The following is a 19,778-nucleotide window of genomic DNA, read 5'->3' on the forward strand; positions in this document are numbered from 1 at the left end:
CACCCTTGGTGTCTGTGCCTTCAGTTATCTCGGCCCAAGCTCTGGAATTCCCTCCCTATTCTTTTCCATCTCTCCCTTTCTTCTAGCTCACTTTCTGCCTTACTCAAAAGTTACTGTTCTGACCAAACTTCTGGTCATCTGCCCAAATAGCTCCTCAGTTGCTTGATGTCATATTTTGTTTCACAATACCATTTGGATGTTTTACTCTGCTAGTTGGGTGCTATGGTGTGTAATGCAGATCAATTGGAGTGAAAGAATTAGTACCTTGTATCCTTGGATATGAAGTTGCCCTTCTAGGGTATCTGTAAAGCAATTTTGAGTTTAATTGTCAAGTCATGTAAAAGTACTTTAATGACTTTTTAAAATATTCTCTCAGGTAACAGAGTTAGAAACGGGAATGATCAGTTGGAATTCAAATCCTACCAGTGGTTTGGAGCATCAGTAAGATCTTACGGCAACAAAATTCTGGTGAGTGAGGCATTCATCTGATGGTGTTCATTGTTTAAATTATTTAAACCCTTCGTTACATTTTAATCAAATTATATTTGTGGCAAGTGGTGCTGTTAAACCTCTTATTATGAATTATATTGGATCCTATATTTTAATTTATTTCAAGATTATTAGAAATTAAGAATTATTCTAAAGCATATTTTGAAGGAAAAGCTTCCATCCTTTTCCCATTTTCCTTTTTCTAGCCCATCCTGTTCTTGAGGGCTTTGCCTTGCTGCTGGGATACAGTTCCGAGAATACTAGAGAATGAAGCCTCTGAGGATGCTATTTATGTGAACCTTAATGAGCAATAGTGGTGTATTCAACCATATAGGCAGGCAATGAAGAGGGATTTGCAACCATGCATCTCCATTCTTACTCACTAATCACAAATTCTCTGCCAACATATGTTACTTGATAGCAATCATCAGCAGGAATCCTGATTGATATTCTACTCATCTATTACTGTTATATCTGAGATTTAGTGGACAGAGACCCGGAGTTGATCTTCAGGCGTGCGTGCGTGTGTCAGAGTGTCATTTATACAGCATCTCTAGTTAAAGTTTTTGAACGATTTGAATGTTTTTGTGTCTGCATCAATGCAGACACAAAATTACGGAAAACCAGATGATTCTGTTTTATGCCAGTCTTGAAACCCCACGCAATCTTCTTATCATTCTTCTTACATTCTCCCATGTTTCATTCCTATTTCCCCTTTTCTCTTCTCCTTCACATTAACATTAAGTCTACCCTTTCTGCTTCAGCCACTTCATGTGAAGGAGAGTACTACATTTACAGCACTCTGTGTGAAAAAATTCCACCTTTGTTAGCAGCTGTTGAATATTCCAACATAGTGTTTATTTGAAACTTGGTGAACAGAATTTGAAGGGGGGATAATGATTGGGTCAGTAGGCGAAACATCATAGAACTTGTGACTTCTGTCTTTCTCATATGCTAATGCTATTGAAGTGTCTAAACCTGTTTTTTTTTGGCCATTGGTAACTCCCAAGATGTTGTTTGGGGGTGTGGGTGGGACTCGAACATCAATGGCACCACTAAAACTTGTGAATAGAGTGGAAGAAACATCAGTTAACATTCCTAATCCTGAAATGAAGGAAAGATCATATGGAATGTTAGAACCTAGGTTGAAGATGTTTCTCTAAGGAACTCCCCAAGCAATGTCCAGGGGCTATAATAATTGATTTCTGGCAGTCACAATCATTTACCTTTGTGTTAGGCAAGATTTAGTTTCTGAAGACTCTCCCTTTGAATTAGATCTGTCTGAATGTGATATTTGATTGAACAATGCTATGAAATTGTTGGCAGCGACCCTAATCTCACCAGTATTCAGTTCTGCCTTGCATTTCTGGCTCAAGGCTGGAGTCAAAGTGGATCTGACGGCACTGAAACTGAACAGTAGCGAGTGGGTGTCACTTGATGGAATTATTGATGACTCATTTACCTTGGAAATGCTTGGGAGGAGAGCAATAGGGTGGCTTCTCCTGGGTTGATTTAATTAGGACATAGCTGAGTAATCTTCCCTTACTGGGTTGATGACAGGGTGTGCTGTCAACAGAATGCAGCCACCACACAAAATAATCTAACTGAGCTCGCCCTTAAAAATCCACCTGCCACAGACATTTCTGCCAGCAATAACATTAGAGTGACAATTGCACAGTCGTTCTGAAGACAAAAAGGCACAAAATGCCTATTGAGGTTGTGTGACACCTTACCTGTCAGCTTCTTGTGTGGCCCACACCAGAGTGCATGCCAGTGCATCCATTGCATGGGCTGAGAAATCTTGAATAGGCACCATCTTGATGTCACACAGCTCAGTTGGCTGATGTGATGCCAGGATACCAAACTTGGTCAACAACGTGTAGGCTGCTTCTTTGTTGTTCAGTCTGTAAGCAATAGACATGAAGATGTGCCCTGCAGTAGCAATATTTAATGGGTGATATCCAGCATACAGGTAAGATAATTTCTTTACAACCTCTTCTATTGCAAAGTATCTGGAAATGCTTTGGAGTGTGCATGGAAGTATTTTGGTGAGTTCCTGTATTGACGAGAGAGCATTGACACGTGGTGCGGAATTTTGTGACCTCGCTCGGACGAGGCTCATAAAACCCCGCCCAAGGCCAATGGAGAATTCCATTCTGTGAGCCTTGCCCGCCCCAATTTTAGGGTGGGCAAGGCGGTAAAATTCTGACCATGAAGTGCTTTTGGAACAAAAACTCTTCCGTTATTGTCCAGGATCACGGAGGAGTTTGGTGATGTCGGCTGCCAGATGTGACTCTCTGAGCTTTCCCAACTGGGGTACCAGTCCTCAGATTTTGATGAGAACTTTGCAGGATTGAATGGGCCAATGTTTCCAACAGTCATTGCTGATTGGTTCAATCTAATGCTTTGTTACATCAGAATGAAGAAAACGAGGAATAGCAAGGAGTTCTCCTTCTTTATGATTTTTTGATTGATTAAAGTAATTTGATTTTCAGGGACAATTTCCAGTGAAGCCACGTCAATGCACAACAACAAAACCCCACAATGCCATTGCACACACTTTGACATTCTGCTTTCAGTGTTGGGATATGATTTTTATGTATTAAAATGTAAATACAAAGGTAAGCTTCCAGCGACACTCACTCAATGTTGCATTTCTATTCACTTCAGCAGCACTTGGCTGCAGAAACTATTACCATTACATTGGCCGGAATTCTCCGGCCATTCGTGCCAGTGGGATTCTCTGGTCCCGCTGGTGGCGCATCCCCTACCATGGGTTTTCCAGTGTTGGCTTCAATGGGGATTCCCATTGACAGCAGCAGGACCAGAGGATCCCGCCACCAGCGAATAGCGCACCACCTCCTGCTGCTGAAAAAAACGCTGAGGAGAGACCAGAGAATATCGCCCACTGAGAATCCATTACTAAAACATCATCTTTTACAAATTTCAGCTAATCTAGATCTTCAGTCTCCAACATACATCCCTGTGTTCCGATTGGTCCATCCCTGTGTACTGTGGGTTCTTGGAGCCCAGAAAATTAGTTTCAAGTTCTTCACTTTGAAATCAAGTACACCATACACCTCCAGCCTAGCAAGCTGCCTTCAGTTTTTTGACCGAGCCTGCATTCTCTACTCTTCAGATTAGAGTGCTGCTTGCACGCTAGCCAAATCATTGAAGACCAATAAATGTTTCGCTCATTGCACTTCTGTCCTCTGAAATAATTATCCATATCCATCTTAACCGAGCTACCATTCTCTGCCTTCAAAAGCATCTTAAGATCTTACTTGCTAGTACCTGTCATGCCCACTAAGGGCATGTCATATTCATAACTTCAAAAGATGAACTGTACTCCGTGTGGAATCTTCTGGAACTGACTTTCTTTTAAAAAAAATGAAAAAACATGTACTGTAAAAGATGGCCACCAAAAGTCATCTGACTTGGTATGTGGATTCAAATCTGCTACACAGTCTTCAACGGACAAGGGATACATAGAAAATAGGAGCAGGAGTAGGTTATTTGGCTCTTCAAGCCTGCTATACCATACAATGTGATCATGATGGCACAGTGGCATGGGGCAGTATGGTGGCACAGTGGTTATCACTGCTGTCTCATAGTGCCAGGGACCCGGGTTCAATTCCAGCCTTGGGTGATTGTGTGGAGTTTTCACGTCCTTCCTGTGTCTGCGTGGGTTTCCTCCGGGTGCTCCGGTTTCGTCCCACAGTCCAAAGATACGCAGGTTAGGTGGATTGGCTTTGCGTAAATTGCCCTATTGTCCAAAGATGTTTAGATGAGAGAGATTAGTGGTGTAAATATGTGGCGTTACGGGGATAGGCCAGTGTGTGGGCCTGGTAAGATGCTTTGTCAGGGAGTTGGTGCAGACTCGGTGAGCTGAATGGCCACCTCCTGCAATGTAGCGATTCTATGGCTGATCCTCTATCTCAGTGCCATTCTCCCGCGCTCTCCCCGCACTCCTTGATACCTTTAGAGTCTAGAAATCTTATCTATTTCCTTCTTAAATATATTCAGTGACTTGGCCTCTACAACCTTCTGTAGTAGAGAATTCCACAGGTTGACCATCCTCTGATTGAAGTAGTTTCTCCTCATCTGAGTCCTAATTGGTCTTTCCTGTATCCTGAGAATGGTGACCCCTTTGTTCGAGATCACCCAGCCAGAGGAAATAACATCTGTGCATCCAGTCTGTCCAGCCCTGTCAAAATTTTAAACATTTCAATGAGATCCCCTCTCACAGGCCCAGTCGACACAACCATCCCTCATATGACAATCCTGTCATACCAGGAAGACATTCCAAACTAAAGTGTCATTATCCTCCACCTGAGACCATTCAAAATATATTGCCTTACTTGAATAGTTTGCTCTGAGACAAAGATGGTGATTATCTCGAATCTCCCACTCCAAGGTGTCTTCAAACAATAACCAGGTTGAGGCTAATTCGACTAAGTCCAACACCATATTGCATAAAGGGAACTGTGAGAAGTCACATGGTGGGGCAGCCATGTTGGTTTCCCAATTTATCTTTTAAGTGCTGCCAGCAGAGAAGCACTGTAGCAGTAGAAAGGGCAGAAACTTCTAAGTGCTAAGAGCTGGAGACTGTGACGTCATAAGGTCTTCAAGCCTGTTCCTTTTCAAGTTAACCAATACGGCCAAACAACCTCCTAGTGATGAGATTATAAGCTTTGTGACCAGCAGAAAGTCCTTCTTTTTGAGAGTCCTTGCAGTAACTTGGGCTTTCCCTCCTAAACTATACTTCAGGAGTGAAAGTGCCTTCTCAGGCCTGCAACATGAGTTTAACAAAATGAGCCAATCTTGTGAATTGTGAACTTTTCTTCTATCTATACCTTTTATCTGTAACAGTGCACTATTTTCTTTAACTACTTTCCTTGTGTGTGTGTGAGTGACTAGGTGCTGTAGCATTAGATTTTCGGGGTGAACATGTGTAAACAATTTTTATTTAAACTCATGAAAAGCATGCTTTTGGTTATTCAAATGGTTCACACACTCAGTTGTTGCTAAAAGCTTGCTGATACTTAGGAGTGGAGGTGTCTTAGCTTTCACTTTTATTTCTGTGTCCAGGCTTGTGCTCCCCGTTATCACTGGAGAACATTAGGAACTCAAGAACGTGAACCAGTGGGTACTTGTTTCCTTGCAGATGGGGAAAAGATTGTGGAGTATGCACCGTGTCGAACAGCAGGTTAGTTTGATAGGATGACTTTTCATTGGAGCTTTATGTATACTACTTTAGAATTAAATAAATGATCTCTATCATTGTATGAACATTAAAACGGCTCAAAAAGTTAATGTTATCAAAAGATCCTTTATAAAACCATTACAAAGAATGGTCAGAAACCTTTTTATTGCTTTATTTCTGGTATTTGTGAATTAGATTTTCAAACAATGAGCAACATTTGTCTTTCTTGTTTAATTGGAGAGGGGTAAAGCTCTCTGGGATTCAGTGCATTGTTGGGGCCTTGCATTCAGTCAACAGCTTATCGGAAAACCTTGAGTGCATTGCCTGTGATTTTCCATCAATGTCAGTGCATACAAAATCACAGTAAGAAGTCTCAGAACACCAGGTTAAAGTCCAACAGGTTTATTCGGAATCACGAGCTTTTGGAACACTGCTCTTTCCTCAGGTAAGTGGAGAGTTGCGTCCACAAACACGGCATGTATAGACAGAGACGCAATTGCAAGATAATGGTTGGCATTGCGTCTCTGCCTATGTGTGCAGTGTTTGTGAACCCAACTCTCCACTCACCTGAGGAAGGAGCAGCGCTCTGAAAGCTTGTGATTCCAAATAAACATGTTGGACTTTAACCTGGTGTTGTGAGACTTTTTACTGTGCCCACCCTAGTCCAATGCCGGCAACTCCACATCATAGAAAATCACAAGCAAAGCCAATACTACTTTCTGATCGGTCACCTCATGGGGCCTCCAATTTAAATTTATATTCTCTTCTACTATGTTCTTAGGAGCAGAAAAAGGCCATTCAGCCATTCAGGCCTGCTCCGCCATTCACTAAAATCATGGCTGATCTGATGGCTTAACTCCTCAAATGTTGTTTATTGTTATCTTGTTTAACTTTCCTACATAATTTATTCTCTCTCATATCTGTAGGAAGGTCTTGTGTTACAGTGGGCAGAGTCTGTCTGTGAGCCAAGAGCTTCAACTTTGACTCCCACTCCAGGATTTGTTGGCTACAGAAGATGCATTCATAACATGGCCAAACTGGTTTCAAATCATAGTATCCCTACAGTGCAGAAAGAGGCTATTTGGCCCATTGAGCCTGCACAATAACAATCTCACCCAGGCCCTTTCCCTGTAACCTTGTGTATGTACCCTACTAATCCCCTTGACACTAAGGGGCGATTGATCATGGCCAATTAACCTAACCTGCACACCTTTGATCTGTGAGAGAAAGCCAGAGCACCCAGCAGAAACCCATACAGACAAAGGAGAATGTGCAAACTAGACAGACAGTTATCCGGAATTGAACCCGGGTCCCTGGTGCTGTGAGGCAGCAGTGTTAAACACTATGCAACCGTGCCATTTATCAATCTGTAAATGCTATGACAGGTGTTAAGAGCAAGAGAGTCTTCTGTCAACCATGCTTGATGTGGAGTGACACCTCTCAAGCTATAGCCTCTGGCGACAGGCTAGTGACCTTTTCCAGGAAAAACTAGCTATGTAAACAGGTGTAAGCATGTGCTTTGTCTGCTTTAGTTGCTATTAAGCATGGGAAGAGAAAAGAAGAATATTTGGAAGGGTGCACAGATTCAAACTCGTGGGATGTTGGTTTAGGACTAATAAAAACTCTTCTTCACAGAACTATTAACATATAGATGGGGGTGTCCTGAATTAGTCAGTGAAAGCAATAGTCCTAGAATCCTACATATATATAAAAAAAATGGAAATCTGCTGGAGTGAATGTGATAGAATGGGTCAAATGGTGAACTGTGTCCTCATCGATCTTATGATGCCTGCAAGGCAGTTAAATTAACACCACTAAGTAACAAAATAATCACTAACCTAGAGTGATAACTGTCTGCATTCCACTTGCTTTTACTTGGGAGCTTAATAGTTAATTAGAGCCAGATCGTTCCTGGTGGTGATGTCAAAATTTGCTTTAAAAAGAACTCCATCAAATTCCACAGAAAAACAAGTAACATGCCAAAATTACAAAGAATTATTTGCAGCTAGTATTTCATAGTGTTGTGATGGTTTCAAGATAAAATGTCCAGCTATAGTTGCAACCTCTAGTCATTAAGGGTCAAATTCCCTGCTTTCATTCCCATGTAACAGTAGTTATCTCATCTGATCCCCATGTGAATAGGGTCTTCACAAGTGAAAGTTGAGTCTTTAATAAATGATTTGATTGAATACATGGTGCTGTTTCTTTTAAGCACTAACAGATGTCATTGGGACCAGTTGAAAGCGCTTCATACTGTACTTTCCTTTGAGTGCAGCACCAAATTTCCCTTTTTTCAAATAAACTGTATTTGTTAATCCTTTCGTTGAGCTGACTCGCTGCAGAGAGGAGGCATGAATACCCCTTTTTATTGGCAAACAACTGAGCCACTGCTCTGATTTGTCAAGCTGCAGCCCCAATGTTTTTAAAAAAAATCACATTTAGAAATTTTCACAAACTCATTATTTCCTAAAGTAAAATTAAGAACTACAGCTGCTGTTTTACTGTGAGAAACATAGCAGCCAATTTTCTTACAGCAAACTCTTGCAGGAGTGTGATAATAACAAAATAGTTGGTTTTAATATTGTTGATTTAAAGAATGTTGACTAGGGCAATGTGGATAATTCCCCAGCTGTTTGGAATAGTGTAATGGGATCTTTTATGCCCACCTAAAGCAAACGGTACTTTTGTTTGAAAGTCTCGTCTGAAAGATGGCATTCCTGACAGTGCAGCACTCCCTCTATATCACTCTGGAGTGTCTAGATTTTTGGTGTGCAGGTCTCTGATATCTCCAGTGAGGCTTGCTCTTGGATGTGGCAGAATGGGTAAGGAATTGACATTGGCTATTTTGTCTGTCCGGTCAAACTTGCAAAGATTAGTTGTGGTAGGGGCGGGAAATTGAGACATCACAAGAGTTGTGGAGGGCACTAGGCGAAATCAGGGTTGGTGCAGTTTAAAGGGTTAGCTTGCTGGGGCTGAAGAAAATGCTACTGCTCTTTATGGCCCACAAGTAATGCTGTAAAGGCGCTTCCCTATAAATCCAGCCCTTTCCATTTACCAGGAAAGCTGTCTGCAGTGCTAAAAACAGAAACCTTTTAAAAATGGAAGCAGGCTTTAAAAGTTTTTGATGACTGACCTGTCTCGCAAGAGTTGATTCGTCAATTGCCACTCATCCTGTTTTGGAACAGGACTGGAAATTTTCAGAATTTTATCAAATCTTCCTGTTCATGTTACCCTGCACTCTCAAAGAGAAACTAGCATAAGTACTGTGGAAATAATTTTAAAAAACAACTATCTCAACAATAACGTTTTTCTTTTTTAAGTCAGAACTGGGGCTGATGGTCAAGGATTTTGTCAAGGAGGTTTCAGCATTGACTTTACAACGGTAGGAACAGAATATGCTTTTAATTTTCACTACATTTTGGCAAAATCTAATTTAATTCATTAAATGCTTTGTACCCTGGATGGATGGGGCATGCAGAGCGTTCCATCGGTAGTTACTTTCCAAATCCATTGGTGGTTATTTTTCAAAATTCTTAGGACTCTGGAATAGTTCCTACAGATTGGGGGATAGCTAATGTAAGCCCGCTATTCAAAAAATGAGGTAGAGAGAAAACAGGGAACTATAGACCAGTAAGCTAAATGTTAGTACTGGGGAAGTTGCAAGGATTTCATAACTCGGCATTTGGAAGGCAGTGGTATAATCAAACAAAGTCAGCATGGATTTACAAAAGGAAGATTCTTTTGAGGATGTAACTGGTAGAGTTGACCTAGGAGAACCATTTGATGTGGTTTATTTAGATTTTCAAAAGGCTTTCCACAAGGTCTCACGCAACAGACTACGATGCAAAATTAAAGCACGTGGGATTGCAGGCAATGTCTTGAGATGGATGGAAAGCTGGTTAGCAGATAGGAAGCAAAGAGTTGGCTTAAATGGGTCTTTTTCTGATTTGCAGTCAATGACTCGTGGGGTTCTGCAGGGATCTGTGCTAGGACCGCAACTGTTCATATATATTAATGATTTGGAGGAGGGAACTGAATGTATTATCTCCAGATTTGCAGATGATACAAAGTTGGGTGGGAGGGTGAGCTGTGGGGAGGATGTGGAGATGCTTCAGTGTAATTTGGACAGGCTGAGTGTGTGAGCATGTGCATGGCAGATGCAGTATAATGTGGATAAATGTGAGGTTATCCACTTTGGTAGTAATAATAGGAAGACAGATTATTATTTGAATGGGCGTAAATTGAGAGAGGTGGATACCAAACTAGACCTTCACGTCCTTGTGCATCAGTCACTGAAAATAAATGCGCAGGTACGGCAGGCAGTAAAGAAAGCAAATGGTATGTTGGCCTTCATAGCGAGAGGATTTGAGTATAGGGATAGGATGTTTTGCTGTAATTGTATAGGGTGTTGGTGAAGCCACACCTGGAGTATTGTGTGTAGTTTTGGTGTCCTTATCTGAGGAAGGGTGTCCTTGCTATAGAGAGAGAGTACAGCGAAGGCAAATTCCTGGAATGGCAGGTCTGTCATATGAGGAGAGACCAAGTCAGTTAGGATTATAATCACTGGAGTTTAGAAAAGTGAGAGAGGATCTCATTGAAACTTATAAAATTCTAACAGGGTTAGACAGGGTAGATTCAGAAAGAATATTTCCAATGGTGGAGGAAATCCAGAACTAGGAGATTTGAGAACCAGGGGTAAACCTTTTAGAACTGAGGTGAGGAGAAATTTCTTCACCCAGAGTGTGGTTAATCTGTGGAATTCACTACCACAGAATGTAGTTGAGGCCAAAACATTGTGTGATTTCAAGAAGAAATTAGATATAGCTCTTGGAGCTAAAGGGTATAAGGGATATGGGAGGAAGGGGGGGGATCAGGATATTGAATTTGATGATCAGCCATGATCAAAATAAATGGTAGAGCAGGGTTGAGGGGCAGAATGGCCTACTCCTGCTTCTAGTTTCTATATTTCTAAGTGTGGTAGGGGTTGAGCGGTGAGGACTGGAGGGCTGGTTTTTGTTTTGTTGTCTACTTCTATAGTTTCGACAAAGTGCTGGTGCACCCAGGCCAGCCTCTCGCTCTGCCCGCCTCGACACCTGACAGTCTCCAAACTCTTTCCAGGGTCACCGCAATGAAAGCTATTTTCACTCCACTCTGACATGAAAATCCAACTTCTGTGGCATCTTTAACTGGTCAGGTTTACAGAGTTGGGAATTGTTGGGACTCTGTGCTTGCGAGCCAGGAGTGAGAATTCAGACCTATATATTCCAAGAATTGCACTTACAGTATTCCTAATCATGATGTTTTGCAGTACACTTGTTCACTGAGCCATTTGAGAGTCCAGTCAAATTAAATTTTGATTTAATCAAAAGATCAAGTAAGAATTTTCATCACTCTGTTATCCTCCTTTTGTAACTTGAAACCCTATTTATAAGATGCAAGTGCCTTTTGCCTCAGGTGGTATAGCATGTACATGAGTTTTTGATAACATTGTAGAAAACCATATGATAACTGTTCAGGAAAACCGCTCACAATTTATCCTTTCATGAATTGCAGGCTGGCAGAGTGGTCCTTGGGGGACCTGGCAGTTTTTACTGGCAAGGTAAAAATATAATACCGCTTTGTTATGATAAAACATAATACACTTACTAGTTGTAGACCTAAAATAACTGCTGTCTTGACCACTTACTATTGATTTCATCAGCTTTGTTTTGATACTTAAAAAGACATGACTTCAATAAATCAACCTGGCTTTCAAAAATCAAGAGGAAAGTATTTTTTCCTCATGTAATATTGTAAATATTGAAGCATCTTTATTTTAATGGGTATTAAGCTAGATTTTTGTAGCTCGTGTGGTGCATTGAAGCATTTATACATTATTTTTTTACTGGTAATTACTGTGTAATTCTACAGGCCAGTTAATCTCTGATGAGATACAGGAAATTGTGACTATGTACAACAGTTCAGAGATGATCACAAAGTTTCCGAATCAAATTGCAACCCGTAGTGCGGCAGCTGTGTTTGATGACAGCTACCTTGGTAAGTAGTGATTTACTTTACAAATAGCACCACCGGACCAAACATAACTGAACTTAACATTATCAACATGCTGGGTGTTACCATTGCCCAGAAACTGAACAGGGCTAACTATAGAAAAACTGTGGCTGCAAGAGCAGGTCAAGCTAGGAATTCTGCAGCAAGTACCTCCGTTCCGGACTCCCATTAATCTGTCCATCATCAACAAGGCACAAGTCAACTCCACTTGCTTAGATGAGTTGAAAGTTTATTTACTAGTAGGCTTATATTAACACTGCAATGAAGTTACTGTGAAAATCCCCTAGTCGTCACACCCCAGTGCCTGTTTGGGTACATTGAGGGAGAATTTAGCATGCACCTAACCAGCATCTCTTTTGGACTGTGGGAGGAAACCGGAGCACCCGAAGGAAACTCACGCAGACATGGGGAGGACGTGCAGACTCCGCACAGTGACCCAAGCCAGGAATCGAACCCGGGCCCTGGCACTGTGAGATAGCAGTGCTAACCACTGTGTCACCATGCTGCCGCAGTGTAGTTCCATCAACACTCACGAAGATGGATGCAATTCCAGGACAAAGCGACCCATTTGATTGGCACACCATCCACAAAACATTCACTCCCTCCGCCACCGATGCACAGTGGCAGCTGTGTGTATGATTTACAAGGCGCGCTGCAGAACCTCACCATGGCTCCTTAGACAGCACCTTCCAAACCCATAACAATTAACATTTACAAGGACAAGAGTAGCAGACCAGAGCACAACCACCTGGAAATTCCCCTCCAAGCCACTCACCATTCTCACCTAGGAATATATTGCCATTCTTTCACTGTTGTTGGATTAAAATCCTGGAACTCCTTTCCTAACAACGCTGTGGGTGTACTTAGACCACATGCGCTGTAGTTCAAGAAGCCAGCTTACCATCACCTTCTCGAGGGCAATTAGAGATGGGCAATAAATGGTGGCCTAACCGGCAACACCCACAAACTAATATATGAAAAGAATGAGTTTATTAAACTTTCTGTACATTTTTTAAATTTTATATGAATACCTAACAAAAACAAGTTGATTGTTCATCTGTTTTAGACAACTTGTTAGAATTGGTGGCTGTAGAGAACATTTTACAAGGCCAGGCAGGAAAATCCATTATTGCATCTGCTCTAGGAATAGTATTGAAGTCAGCGGGACATCAAAATTAAATGGCATTGTGTCAAATTATAAAATAATTTAAAGATACCCAAAGATTATCATCATTGTTTGGAACAATGTTTTTTCTTCCATATTTTGGCACTTACAATTTGTAACCGTTATTCCAAACTGTGATTTTAAATGTCTGATCTCATTTAAAGAACGGTTAATAGATTCAGAATGTTTTTGTAGTAAATATTTGTCATATTTGAGACCTAGTTATCCAGAGGACACTGAAATAGGTTATGGCAATATATTGATCATTCAGGCAATAGTTTTGTCAACTGAGAGATATTTCTGTGGGTGAATTTTCTGTCCCTGACACCGTCGGGCATCACAGCGGGCAGGTTGGGAAAATTTGGAGAACTGTTAACTTTTAGCAGCTCTCCAAATTTTCCAGTCCTGCCAGTGCAAGGACTGTAAAGTCCCACCTGGTTCAAACATCAATTTTGGCCTATTTCTAAACATTGAAATTTCTTCTATTTAGGCTATTCAGTTGCTGTTGGAAATTTTACAAAAGATTCCGTGGAAGGTAAGCAAGGATTCTCTATGGATATTTAAAGATAGCGGGGAAATGACTTCTTTAATGGGCCACAATAGCCTGTGTAATTACCCTGTTCTTAAAATCAGAAAGATCCCAGAACCAATTCAGTGGCACTGAATTGTTGAAGTATCAATAAGAGAAGTGTAACTGATACCCGTGTCCCTCGAACAGGAGAAGAAAGTTGATTTATTTTATTACTTCCCTGATTGTTGTCCCCCTTCTCTTGACAGAGGTTGAATGATGACAACAAAATTGAGCTCGCACTCTATTTGCCAAAATGAAAATTAATATATTGCAATTCAGATGATAAGAAATAGGAACAGGAGGAATCCATTTAGCTTTTTGAGCCTGCACCACCATTCAGTAAGAACATGGCTGACTTAATAATGGCCTTAATTCCACATTCCTGCCTGTCCTCATGATCCTCAAGTCCCTTGACAATCGAAAATTCTAATTCAGCCTTGAATATATTCAGTGACCACAGTTGTACCTCCCTGTGGAAGAGAATTTAAAAGGCAAAATGACCTTCCAAGAGACACAAATCTTCCTCATCTCTGTCTTAAATGGGAGAGCCCTTATTTTTAAACTATGTTCCCTCGTTCTCGATTGTCCCACAGGATGAAACATTCTTCTTTTCTATTTTTCCTGCCAAAGTGGACAACCTTCATTTTCCCACATTATACTCCATCTGCCAAGTTTATGCCTACTAGCTTAACCAATCTCTATCCCTTTTCAGACTCTTTGGGCCCGATTTTACCATCGCATTGCACCCGTTTTCGGGTGTGAAAATTTGGTAAAGTCAGGTGTGAGGCAAGTAGCGTGATCCGCGCCGGCCTCCGTGTCGGTTCCCCCTTTACTAAGGCCCGAAAATGACCGGGACCACACTCGAAACCGGCACGACGGTCATTTAAATGCATTTGCATGCATTTAAATTGACTTAATGGGTGCACGCCCAACTTTACCGGCACTTTCCCCTTTACCACCGCGTTCGCCCATCCAGAGTCAGCGTGAAACAGACATGCTCCATATAAGTCCGATTTAGGCGCTCCATCAGTGGGAGTTAGTGAGGAGGTAAGTGCCGACGGTCTGACGGCTATCTGCTTGAGATCAGTGGGAGGGGATGTGGGTCCACTGGCTTTCTACTTGAGATTGGTGGTGGTGGTGGGGGGGGGGGGGGGGGGGGGTGGTGGTGGTCCGCTGCCACTCTGCTTGAGATCAGTGGAGGGGGGGGGGGGGGGGGGGGGTCCGCTGCTACTCTGCCTGAGATTGGTGGAGGGGGGGGAGGGGATAAGGGGGTCAGTAATGTTCGAGGGGGTGGGGCAATGTCTGTGGGGGCCAGGAGGAGGCATTATCTGATACTCCCAGTTTCAAGTCCGCCCAGCACTTAGAATTAAAATGATAAAATAGTGCCCTTTGTGTCCTTGTCTCAGCTTGCTTTCCCATCTGTGTCATCAGCAAATGTAGCTACTGCACACTCCCGGCTGCGTTTTACATACCCCTGCAAGGTCTGTTTTCGGTGGGGTGGCACTTAAAATAGAGAGTGTGCCCATTCCGTTACCTTCCTGCTCACCCCAACATTGGCAGCCTGCCCACCATATGACTCCAATAATTAACTTCTCATACCATAAAATGTTTGACATGGGCGTTGAACGGAACAGGCAGCCCACTTTTTTTAAAAAAAAGGCATGGGGCAGGAAGGAAGGGAGGGGCACTACTTTTTCAGGGACTGTCCTTTGTGGATTGGGGTGAGGGGGAGGTTAGCCTCACTAAGATATAGCATCACCTTTCTTCCTACCCACCTGCTCCCATTAAGCACACCACCCGTAAGTCTCTGGACTTGCCTGTTTCTGGGATCCATTGGGCTGCCATTGTCTTTTTTCTTAGTCTTGGCTATGAGCCCTTGGTGCTGCTGGGACTGATGGAGCTGCTGGCCAGTTGTATGGCTGGCAGCACCCGAGGCTGACACTTCCTCTCCAGTGTGGGGTGGAAGTGCCATGCTGCTTTTATTTAGCCCACTTGCAGTGCATCATGGCTGCGGGGTGGGCTGGTGTGGAGCAAATCAGCTTCTTACTGACTTTGCTTCCGGGGGGTGCCAGCTGCCACTGCATAATGTTCTGCCCTCAGCCTCATTCCCTTTATCCAGGTCATTGATATAAATTGTAAACCGTTCAGGCCCCAGCACTGATCCCTGTGGCAGTCCACTCATCACATCAAACCAATCCAAAAATGACCCATTTAGCCAGAATCTCTGCTTCCTGTTAGTGAACCAATCCTTTATCCATGCTAATATGTTAGTCCCAATAACATGAACTCTCACTTTCTGTAGTCATGTGGGATCTTATTGAATTGGAAATTAAAGTAAACCACATCTACTGGTTCCCTAATAACTACCTTGCTTGTTACTTTCTCAAACAACTCTAATAAATTAATTGAACACAGGTTTCCTTTCCCAAAACTACGTTGACTCTTGCCCAATAATATGATTTTCTACACTTCATGCTATTACCTCCTTAGACTCGAGCATTTCCCTATGACAAACATGAGGTTAACCGGTCTATAGTTTCCTGCTTTCTGTCTTCCTCCTTTCTTCAATAGTGGAGTTACATTTGTGGTTTTCCCGTCTGCTTGGACTTTTCCAGAGTCTAGGTATTTTGGAAGATTATAACCATTGCATCCACTCTGCAGCAACTTTCTCTAAGACTTAAGGATGCAGACCTTCAGGATTAGGAGACGTATCAGCCTTTCCTCCCAATATTTTTCCCAATATCCTTTCCTCAGTAATTGTTCTAGTTTCAAGTTCCTCCCTTCCCTTTCCCCCACTTGATTTTCAACTTTTTTAGGATTTTCTTTTCTTGTCTTCTATAATGACGACTGATACAAAATACATGTTCAACATTTCCATCATTCCCTTTTCCCATTTATAAACTCCCATCCTGCCCTCTAAGGGACAAATGCTCAGTTCAGTTACTCTTTTTTTCCTTTTTTAATATACTTGGATTCTGCTGAAAATACCATTCTTTTCCAAGTATGACATTGCCCTTTTTAAATATTGACCCATTTTGGCATCCTTCCAGTCCAGAACAATCTCAGACCCAGTGAACTGTTAGCTGAACATGGATCTCCACTGTTAGAAAGAAGCAGCAAATTAAATGAAGGATAGTGGGCTAAGCCTTTAAACTCCTGTCATTCTGTAGTGTGGGATGTTGGTATGCAAACCTGCTGTGCTGTGTATGTAAATGTGATTTTTGACAGCAATATTGTTTGTGTATAAGTTTTGCTTTTCACATGAAACAAAAAATATTTAATTCTTTCTTTTAGATTTTGTAACAGGTATCCCAAGAGGAGCGAAGTCCCTCGGCTATGTAAGAAGTGTTCATTTTATATCCCTGTATTGCGAGAATGTTTAATTAACTAACACTAAGAAGATTAACATTGTTCCTGCATCAAAATATCATGCCTTGAACGCCTCAAAGAATTTCACAAATTAGTATTTTTTTGATGCACTTGCAGCATAGAAGCAAATAAAGCATCTAATTTTCAAACAGTAAAATCTGACAGCCAATCAAGTAAATTACTATTTTGATGGCACTGATTTAAGGAAGTAATTAATGTTGGTTCAGGTGCCTGGTTCTCGAGGATTGAAATGAAATCTTTCGGATCCTGTTGACAGGTCATCAATTAAGGAAAAAACTGGCACCTTTTGACAGTGTAGAACTGATTTTTAGTTCTACGTTGAATTGTCAGATTATGTGTACCAGTCCTAGAATGTGACATTTATGAATGGCCATGAATGACTCGGGTACAGGTGTGTGTGTGCGCATCATGTAAATATATAACAGGAATTATTTATCTTTATTTGGATATTTTCCCTGTGTTTTTCGATGTGTTAACTGTACTTATTATTGACAGGTGACTATTTTAGATGGAGTGAATATGTCATCCCTCTACAATTTTAGTGGAGAACAGGTATACTTTTCTGCAGTATATTCAAGAATAATTTTGTGTGATTTTGACATGATTAATTATCAATAGTGAAAGAAGAGTCACCCTGGTTCTGTTCTTTTCACAGATGGCTGCTTACTTTGGTTACTCTGTTGCTGTTACTGATCTCAACAATGATGGGTAAGGGGCTGGGAGCTGGCATATTTGGCAAGAAATATTGAAGAACCTTTTGTTTGGTGGGTCACACGAACTGCTCGAGTGTGTCTGTCAGTTTGTTTAATTGAACTTGAAAGGGTAAAGATATTGAATGAATTGTCAATTGTTTATAAAAGAAACGTGATAATTACATCAACTGCCACTCTTTATAACTTGTGCAGGATTTTTTTACTTTTAAATGTAGTTTGTTTATTGAAAATGTATTGCATTGATAAGTGTTAAATGCGATGCCCCAGGGAGCAGTACTTGGAACCACGACTCTTTCTAATTTAATTCACATCAACAACTTGGATTCAAAAAGCAAATGCAAATTGGTCAAATTTACAGGTAAAACCAAATTAGAAGAAGCAGTTGATTTTGATGAAATGGCTTAGAAAACACAAAAAATAGTTAGACAAAGTAAGTGGTGAAATTTAAAGTGAAAGTATAAAATAGTGAGAGTTGGAAGAAAATTGTGTGATGGTTCATTTACCATGAATGGAGCTGAAGTACGCCAGGATGAAGGTGAAAGGAGCTGTAGTTGATTTGATATCCCAACATGTCCAATGATTGCAGAGCAGCAGCACTCCTTATTGAACTCTGTGATCAATGGCGTACAAGTCAGAGGGAGTATACTGAAAGATGTACAGTACTGTGGTCAGAACACACTTTGAATACAGTGCCCAATTCTTGTCACTGAGTCAAACAGAAGAGCTTGAAGCACTGGAGGAATTTCAAAGAAGAGCTGACAGAATTAGAGATTTGAGGTGTTGGGAAAGGCTAGAAAAAATTGAGATTTAAGGTTGGAAGATGATGCCCAGGAGTTTATCCTATAAACTCCTGTAAACTGGGACGGGACGGCATGGTGGCACAGTGGTTAGCACTGCTGCCTCACAGCGCTCGATTCCCGGCTTGGGTCACTGTCTGTGTGGAGTTTGCACGTTGTCCCATGTCTGTGTGGGTTTCCTCCCACAGGCCAAAAATGTGCCGGTTACATGGATTGACCATGCTAAATTGCCCCTTACTGTCAGGGGGACTAGCTAAGGTAAATGCATGGAGTTATGGGGATAGGGCCTGGGTGGCCTCCTTCTGCACTGTAGGTTTCTATGATTCTAAACCGTCGTCAGATGAAGGGTCATCCAGACTCGAAACGTTGGCTCCATTCTCTCGCCACAGATGCTGTCAAACCTGCTGAGATTTTCCAGCATTTTCTGTTTTTGTTTCAGATTCCAGCATCCGCGGTATTTTGCTTCATGTTATGTTATCTGATATTGTAGCATTGCTTAACGTTGAACAGAAAGAACATCCTTGTTTCTGTGATTTGCTTACTAGAAATGTCACAAGCCCTTTTTGTATCCTTTTAGGCTCTGGATAGAGGAAGAACAATTACTATTAGATTCCGTGGTTTATAGTATAATCTGCAAATCAGTAAACAAATTAACAAAAATATAATTACAGTAAATTAGAACCGGAAGACTTGCTGAATTGGTAGTTATTGGTGGTACTGAATGCATCTCTTCATAATCTATGCATTCTGCTTGAGTCAAATGGCATCAAAAAGATCTTTCACAGTTAATTTAAGATGCTAATCATAGTTAGGGGCAGAATCATTAGTCAGGCCTTCAAGCGCCTGTTTCGAGTCCTGCTGCAGCTTTGATCTCCTGAGGTAATTTTCAGTAGACAATTGGAGGAGGACAAAAGTAAATACCAAATTGCAAAGCTGAAGAGTAGCAATAATTTGCCAGATTTCATAGATAATTGTGCAGTTAAATAGCAGAAAGTGCTTTAGTGAAGTATTAACATACACCATTTGTAATCCAAATGTTTTCTTAAGTTTTTAAGTTTGTTTATTAGTGTCACAAATAGGCTTACATTAACACTGCAATGAAGTTACTGTGAAAATCCCCGAGTCGCCACACTCCGGCGCATTTGTTTGGGTACACTAAAGGGCAATTTAGCATGGCCAATGCATCTAATCAGCACACCTTTCAGACTGTGGGAGGAAACCGGAACACCTGGATGAAATCAACGCAGGAGTGCACAGACAGTGACTAAAGCCGGGAATCGAACCCGGGTCCCTGGCGCTGTGAGGCAGCAGTGCTAATCACTGTGCCACTGTGCCATCCTAAATGTTTGTGAAAAAGTGCAGTTCATGCCAGTTTTTCATGGTCCTGGGCACTGCG

General features: G+C 41.6%; 1 protein-coding gene across 1 annotated transcript in view; it reads left to right on the forward strand.

Annotated features, from left to right (window-relative positions):
* Positions 1-19,778, forward strand: part of itgav (integrin, alpha V) — a 125,685-nt gene that overhangs the window by 45,588 nt on the left and 60,319 nt on the right. Inside the window, exons 3-11 of the mRNA XM_078228536.1 lie at positions 377-468; positions 5,581-5,698; positions 9,016-9,077; positions 11,249-11,294; positions 11,606-11,731; positions 13,402-13,446; positions 16,777-16,820; positions 17,368-17,424; positions 17,528-17,580. Coding sequence (XP_078084662.1) covers positions 377-468; positions 5,581-5,698; positions 9,016-9,077; positions 11,249-11,294; positions 11,606-11,731; positions 13,402-13,446; positions 16,777-16,820; positions 17,368-17,424; positions 17,528-17,580 — 643 coding nt within the window. The remainder of the gene's footprint in view (positions 1-376; positions 469-5,580; positions 5,699-9,015; positions 9,078-11,248; positions 11,295-11,605; positions 11,732-13,401; positions 13,447-16,776; positions 16,821-17,367; positions 17,425-17,527; positions 17,581-19,778) is intronic.

The sequence above is a fragment of the Mustelus asterias genome, chromosome 14 (genome assembly GCF_964213995.1).
Source record: "Mustelus asterias chromosome 14, sMusAst1.hap1.1, whole genome shotgun sequence".
Classification (NCBI taxonomy): domain Eukaryota; kingdom Metazoa; phylum Chordata; class Chondrichthyes; order Carcharhiniformes; family Triakidae; genus Mustelus; species Mustelus asterias.